Source organism: Camelina sativa, chromosome 5, assembly GCF_000633955.1.
Source record: "Camelina sativa cultivar DH55 chromosome 5, Cs, whole genome shotgun sequence".
NCBI classification, from domain to species: domain Eukaryota; kingdom Viridiplantae; phylum Streptophyta; class Magnoliopsida; order Brassicales; family Brassicaceae; genus Camelina; species Camelina sativa.
Window position 1 is genome coordinate 5,146,921 of NC_025689.1, and position 7,526 is coordinate 5,154,446.

A 7,526-nucleotide genomic window follows, 5' to 3' on the forward strand; every position below is an offset into this window, starting at 1 on the left:
AATGTAGAGTTGTGCAACAGACTAACTATCTACATATAGATACAAGGAGAAGATCAAACAGTATCAAAACAAAGTAGATATTAAGATTTTGTTTTGATCAGACTAACTATTAAGATTTTGTTTTGATCATAATGGTGATCAGACTAACTATTTACATATGTAACTCCAAATTCTTTTTCATTTCTTGTACGATTAGCAAACACAATCAATATCGAGAAATATTACAAACGGTGTTAGCAATGTCCCTTAGCAAAAACAAAGGCCCAAATTTGCAAACGCACACACGCACACAGGGTCACACACTACAAATTTCAGAGTTTTGTTCAAATTCTCTCCAACAAATAAAATAAATAAATTTTGTATTTGGTTTACTCCGAAAAAAAATAGAAACCGAGTTCGTATTCTTCCTTTTTTTTATATACAAAGAGGCGGATCATTTCCATTACTCTCTCTGCTCCAATGTAAACCGAACCGGTGGTTCACCATAATGCTTTTCGAATCCTCAATCAATTTTTTTTGAAAATTAAAAAACCCGTTCTCTTGTTCAACTGTTGAACCCTCACGATTATATTTTTTTACGTTGAAAAAATCCGAGTAAAAAATTTCTCACGCACGGTTCGAAACCATTATTTAACGGATTGGTCAGGGATTTTTATAAACCGGTTGGTTAATCACACGACGTAGCTTTTGCCTAAGAGCATCGGCCCAAACAAGGCCCACGTCTCTTTGCTTGTTCTTCATCTCCACCATGACTAGTTCATTTGTTAGCCGGCGAACTTTAACGACGACATTGGCTACTCCATGTGGACCTTCAAGCTTTAACGCCCTCTCCTTCTTCTTCGCGATTCTCAGATTCAACTGCTTAGCAACTTCCTCGACCTTCACCATAATCTCCGCCGTGTTCTCGTCGGAGACGAACTGGTCACAATGATCCGGCGTCACGAAATTCCCGAACAAACCGGAGAGGTTCGATGACGATGCCGAAGAAATCAAATCGAAAGCGTTTAAGATTTTCCCGTTCTCCTCTAGATCGTAATCGTCGGCTTGGATTCCGATGATTTCGCTCGGATCTACTCCGTGATTGAACCACGGATCCTTTAAAATCTCCTCGACGGTGATCCTCAGTTCCGGATTCGGTTCCAAGAGACGGCGGAGGAGTCTCCGTAGATCTGAAGAAGTCCAATCCGGTAATTTGTACTGAGCTTTGTGAATTTTCCGGTATAGTCCCATGATGTTGGGATCACGAAACGGCAAGTAACCGGCGTTGAGGAGGAACAAAACGACGCCGCACGACCAAATATCAGATTTAGAACCGTCGTAGCCTTTCTTCAAAAGAAGCTCCGGCGCCACGTAAGCAGGAGTACCACAGAGCGTGTGGAGCATACCGTCGGGATGGATCTGCTCCTTCATCGCACTGAGACCGAAGTCGGAAACCTTGAGATCTCGATTCTCGTCGAGGAGGAGATTCTCCGGTTTTAAATCACGGTGGAAAACACCTCTCGCGTGGCAATACCTAACGGCGGAGATAAGCTGACGGAAATATTTCCGGCTAAGACTCTCGGTGAAACGGTTGCTTGTGACTCTGGAGAAAAGCTCGCCTCCTTTGGCTAGCTCCATGACGAAATAGATCTTCGTCTTGGTGGCGAGGACTTCGGAGAGGAGCACGATATGAGGATGACGGAGACGGCGCATGACGGAGATTTCTCTCTTAACGTGCGCCGTTAGTCCTTCTTTCAAACGCTTTTTTTGGACGACTTTGATCGCGACGCTTTCTCCACCGTTTTGTAGATCCTCGGCTTGGTAGACTTTGGCAAAAGCCCCGCTGCCGAGGAGCTTACCGAGATCGTATTTTCCGAATAAGGCCGACTTGTTGTCATCTCCGACGACGTTAACGATGATCGAATCGGAGGAGCTTGAGTCTTCGGCCATTAAAAAAACAGAGCAAAATAGGGAGAGAAGCAGTCTATAGTAGAAACTCAAATATTGAAAAGACATGCGCGCGGTGCCTCTTCTTATTGAAATGCCTCAACTTGCCACGTAAGTCATTATTTTATCTTTTTAAAAAAAACATTTTAATATTTGTTTGACTTTATGATATAAGTAGATTAAAAAATAAAAATGAAAGAATTAATCTTTACACAGGACAATTTCAAATTTGTAATGCGATCACAATAATATTTACGTTTTTACTAATTCGAATTAGTTGCGATATACCATCCAGGTTAGAGATAAGAGTCAGTAATTTGTTCTCTCTTTTTTTTACGAGTGTGTGGTTCATGTATTTTTGTTGTTGTTGTTTATCAACCAAAAAAAATTGACTTGTCAGGTCAACCAAAACATCCTAATGCCAGGTGGAATTTAAAGTCTTATAGTATAGAAGTATATTTCTTAAGAAAATATCATCGTTGACAAAAGAACATTTATCGAAAAGAAGAAGAAAAGTTGGATATAATTATCTTTTTTGAGTAATGATGTCGTAGATAAAAACAACGTGGATTGACGTTACTATCTATTGAATGTAGTATAAACAATTGTTCATGAAGATGGTTTAATTTAATTTAAGCTTCACACTACCGGTTTACTCGACAGCATTCATCCTTAATTAATTTTGAGGAACTCGTAAAATCTTTCTGTGATCTCTATTCTCTTTTTTTATAAGGTTTGATTGATTAGTAAACATGTGGAGACTGGAGTACATAGAGTTTTCAAATATTTTAAAACTCAACAAAACAGTACCTTATTACAAAGAAATAATAGATGAATGATCTTCCAAATTAGAAAAAAAAAAAAAAAAAAATCTTCAGTTCACTATCTCCAAGGAGTTACCGAGAATGCTTTAGGTAGAAAAATTAAACTTAATTAAATATGGTTCTTCTTCAACTGAGAAAATTGGTTTAGCTAACAACCAAGTCAAACCAATAAAATTATCCATTGAGTAAATACCATTTAAATTTTAATGAGAATGACAAAACAATGACATTTAAATGTTTAAATACTGTTTGAAATTCAATTGCTTATATAATAACTACTTTTTGATAGCTGGAAATTTTGATTAATAATAGGCGAATTTTTTTTTTCTCATAATTTATTTGAAGTTGATTTCGTGGATCCAAGTCATTCGTATGTGGAGTAAAATCATTTTAATACCCCTTTTGTTGTTGAAAAAGCCAAAATTTAATCTTTACACGTGAACTTCCGCAAAAAGAGAAGAAACAAAGGCTAAAACTCGACAAAGTAAAACAAATTATAAAAAATTAATAACTCCTGATGATTCATATGGTTTTCCATATGTATCTATCATATTTTGAAACTGTATTTGCTGTATTTTTATTGACATTTTAGTTTGATTATGACTTTAGATAAGTGAAAGTTAACACCCTACCGCTGAATCATTTCCAACCGAACACCTGATCATCAAATCATCTCGATTGTACCATATGACCGTCGATCATTTCATCTTGAGTTCGCGGATATAACATCTGGACGTCATTGTGTAGTCATATCCTTGTGAAACTCAACCTACCGGCCCGTAAACGTACTTCTTTTATATATTATGCTGTGGAATTGGAAACATCAATTTTTTTTGAGAAGTAATACGTCACGTTCGTTTTATCATTGAATATTATTGATTCTCATTGTTACCGTCATCACGAATAAAGACATCTTGCTTCGAGGAGACACCGTCTTTAACACCGTGATGCTGTATGTAAGCCATCGACATCGTCCGTACCATCACAAGAACCAACCACCGTCACTCTTAAACTAGGACGTTTCTTCTTTGTCACACACATCGTCATGGTTTGATTTCTTTACAAATATATATATATATATTATAAGCTCTACGAAGCAAAGTTCGCAAAAACATTAAGCATTACTAAGATCTAGGAAGTTCTGATGATAAAAGTTTGATGGTTTTATGATTACAACTCATTCAATCAAATATTGAGGGATTTATTTAATTTTTGCGATTTCTCAAAGTTGAATTACGAAAATACATTACCATCTTTAATCTTTTCCAATATGAAAAATAATTTTATATATACTCATCAGAGGAGGGGAAAAACGTTTTCAAGAACACAAATTGCTTATAACGAAAATTTGTGGTTCTCTAAAGTCGATCAATTCGAGTCCAAACAAAGTAAAAACTCATCAATCAAATTCTATATTGGCTTTCTTTTTTAAAGAGCAACAAAGTTTGTGTGTTGGGTTTACATATACAACCGAAGCTTCCACCTAATAGATAAACACACTTTACCCGTTGATCATTCAAGATTCAAATGCACGCATATGTTTCCCACACACAAAAAAAAACAATATACACATATATATGTGAATATTCTAAGTGGTCATATATGTGACCCATAAATCCAAAAGGATTGGAAGAAAAAAAGTAGGAGTAACGCAGTGAAAATCTGTTGGGTTAAAGAGAAGGTTTTGGACGTTGCAATAGAAGCGTTTGATAAGAAAAGAGACATGCACTTGAGCTCTACGGAGAAGGAAGTGGGGGAGCCATACACATCTGGATGATAGATGATTTCTCCTTGACGACATTTGAATTCTCCTAAACTCCACTCCTATAGTTTTACAAATTTGTTACAAGATTACTATACAGTTGATTGATCATATATCATATAACACACTCCTATATAGTGTTAAAATGTTCATGCATACCTCAAGCTGACGACCAAAAGTGACAAGGATAGTGTCGGGATCAGCATGGAAAGAAAGCGGGCCTTTCCCTGAGTTGACACGGAACTCACAGTTCTTAGCTGGAAGGTGAAGGCTAAGTGTGTAATGAAGCATATCTTCGGTCTTCTCTTTGGGCAAAGGAGGGCTTTGCTCAGTTACGTTTTCATGATTGTATCTATAAACGCTGAGCACAGATTCTCCTCTTTGTATCCTCTTATCACTTTGTCTTCTTGAGTTTTCTACCATTATCTGCCCTAGTTTCCTTGCTATCCCTTCAAGTTTATCAGCTACATTCTCCATTTCTTCGCTGCAACAATTTAAATATTTAAATCAATTATTTTGGAAATATACTGGTTACTTGTGACACACATTTCACCCAACAATATCATCATCAGCAGCATAAATTCCTAGGTTACACGTATATAAGGTAACTAGTTCGAACGAAGCTTTTATCAAAGATGTTTTCATACCTGAAGCAGCGGTACCTTTCAGGTCCGATATACTCGCGGGCCCATTCCATTCGCTCTTTCCACGACCGAACCCAAACGATCTCGTCCCTGTTTCCGACAACACTCCGGCGAAACCCGGTTTCTCTTCCTTCCAAAACACCGAATACCCGACCCGATTCCCTGACAAGAGACCTAAGCTCCTCCCCTGATATCCCATGGTAGCTCACACGAAACGCTCCAAACTCTCTCGCGGATCGCACCAACCGATCCACAGAGCCTTCTCTCCTCGACGCCAATAACCTAAAATCAATCTCCGCGGGGATCAGATGACGTGAACCGCAAGATTCACCTCCAGAATGAGATTCGGGAAGCGTGAGCTCAGGAACCTGAACGGATCTCTCAATGATCTCGGTGAGAATCTCGCTGGCAGCGCAACGAGAACCTCTGGCTCTAGGGATCGGAGACGGAGGTGGTGGTGGTGGAGTCAAAGAAGATACGTTCAATTGGCTCCTGGTTCGCATCAGAGCCATCGGAGACAGAGAGAGAAAAGAGTCCGAAGGTCTCGGGCGGTTCTAAACTATGATCCGCCCCAAAGAAAAAGAAAAGAAATAAAAAAGACTCGTTCAATTGTTAGAGGCACATCGTTCTTGTATTATTTTCTCTATAATTTTTCTTATGAGAAAGTGAGGGTCCATTACGGATTTTGTATGAAGCATAATTAATATTTATTATTTTATGATATGGTGAGTGATCATGATCATATGGGGTCTCTAACTTCATTTCGGCTGTGAATATTTGAATATGATTATGTCAGATGGAAAACGCGGTTATACAGGGATGATGTTGCCACCTTTGGGCTGAGCATTATGTGGGCCGCATTGGAGGTGCAATTTCGGAAGATGATGGTTTCTTTCTAGTTGCTGCGAATCAATCTCAAAGGACAAGATAGGTTAGATAAGCCTTTAAAAGAGACAAAAGGCTTCGAACTTCTTCTCTTGTGTAAGGAACATATACAGAAGAGGAGGAACTCACAGCCTTAGAAAAATATCATATCATAGTGATTATTAATTCGCATAAAAAAAGATAGAATAATAAATAAGGAGTTCACCCTAGCCTCCGTTTTCTCTCTGGCACAACAACCGAGATCTCCTCCTCCGGCGGCGCCGAGCCCGATCGGCGTCGCTGGGACTTGTTTTCTTCATCTCCACGACGGTCTCTTCCCCTGTATTCTTCTCGTTTTTAATTTCAGCCTTCCCGGAGATAGTTTGCGATCCCAGATCTCATCTCCGCCCATGTGTCAGCTTCATCCATCCTCGTCGCCCCCGTCCCTGGTTACTCCTCTTGGTGGTCCTACCACTTCGAGTCTCCACCCTTCTGTTACTATTCGAGAGATCTGTCAATGTCCCTCTAGGCTCGAGTTCCGTCTGTCCCACCACTACTATAAGCCGTCAAATATAACATCTTTCCGCTCCTCGGACCCAGATCCTCTCACCAAGNATCTATAAACGCTGAGCACAGATTCTCCTCTTTGTATCCTCTTATCACTTTGTCTTCTTGAGTTTTCTACCATTATCTGCCCTAGTTTCCTTGCTATCCCTTCAAGTTTATCAGCTACATTCTCCATTTCTTCGCTGCAACAATTTAAATATTTAAATCAATTATTTTGGAAATATACTGGTTACTTGTGACACACATTTCACCCAACAATATCATCATCAGCAGCATAAATTCCTAGGTTACACGTATATAAGGTAACTAGTTCGAACGAAGCTTTTATCAAAGATGTTTTCATACCTGAAGCAGCGGTACCTTTCAGGTCCGATATACTCGCGGGCCCATTCCATTCGCTCTTTCCACGACCGAACCCAAACGATCTCGTCCCTGTTTCCGACAACACTACGGCGAAACCCGGTTTCTCTTCCTTCCAAAACACCGAATACCCGACCCGATTCCCTGACAAGAGACCTAAGCTCCTCCCCTGATATCCCATGGTAGCTCACACGAAACGCTCCAAACTCTCTCGCGGATCGCACCAACCGATCCACCGAGCCTTCTCTCCTCGACGCCAATAACCTAAAATCAATCTCCGCGGGGATCAGATGACGTGAACCGCAAGATTCACCTCCAGAATGAGATTCGGGAAGCGTGAGCTCAGGAACCTGAACGGATCTCTCAATGATCTCGGTGAGAATCTCGCTGGCAGCGCAACGAGAACCTCTGGCTCTAGGGATCGGAGACGGAGGTGGTGGTGGTGGAGTCAAAGAAGATACGTTCAATTGGCTCCTGGTTCGCATCAGAGCCATCGGAGACAGAGAGAGAAAAGAGTCCGAAGGTCTCGGGCGGTTCTAAACTATGATCCGCCCCAAAGAAAAAGAAAAGAAATAAAAA

General features: G+C 39.9%; 2 protein-coding genes across 3 annotated transcripts; both read right to left on the reverse strand.

The window, feature by feature from the left end:
* On the reverse strand, positions 627 to 2,226 carry LOC104785582 (CBL-interacting serine/threonine-protein kinase 22-like). The gene has a single exon (XM_010510826.2). The coding sequence runs from the start codon at positions 1,993 to 1,995 to the stop codon at positions 643 to 645; it is 1,353 nt and encodes a 450-aa protein (XP_010509128.1). The 5' UTR covers positions 1,996 to 2,226; the 3' UTR covers positions 627 to 642.
* LOC104785584 lies at positions 4,138 to 7,519 on the reverse strand. 2 transcript variants are annotated; one of them, XM_019245710.1, is made up of 4 exons: positions 6,933 to 7,519; positions 6,638 to 6,769; positions 4,672 to 4,864; positions 4,138 to 4,574 (listed from the first exon to the last, which is right to left on the reverse strand). In XM_019245710.1, the coding sequence occupies exons 1-4, from the start codon at positions 7,439 to 7,441 to the stop codon at positions 4,347 to 4,349; spliced, it is 1,062 nt and encodes a 353-aa protein (XP_019101255.1). In that variant the 5' UTR covers positions 7,442 to 7,519; the 3' UTR covers positions 4,138 to 4,346. The 2 variants fall into 2 exon arrangements, with proteins under 2 accessions (XP_019101255.1, XP_010509129.1); XM_010510827.1 differs by lacking the exons at positions 6,638 to 6,769; positions 6,933 to 7,519 and adding an exon at positions 5,160 to 5,790 and having other exon boundaries at positions 4,672 to 4,996.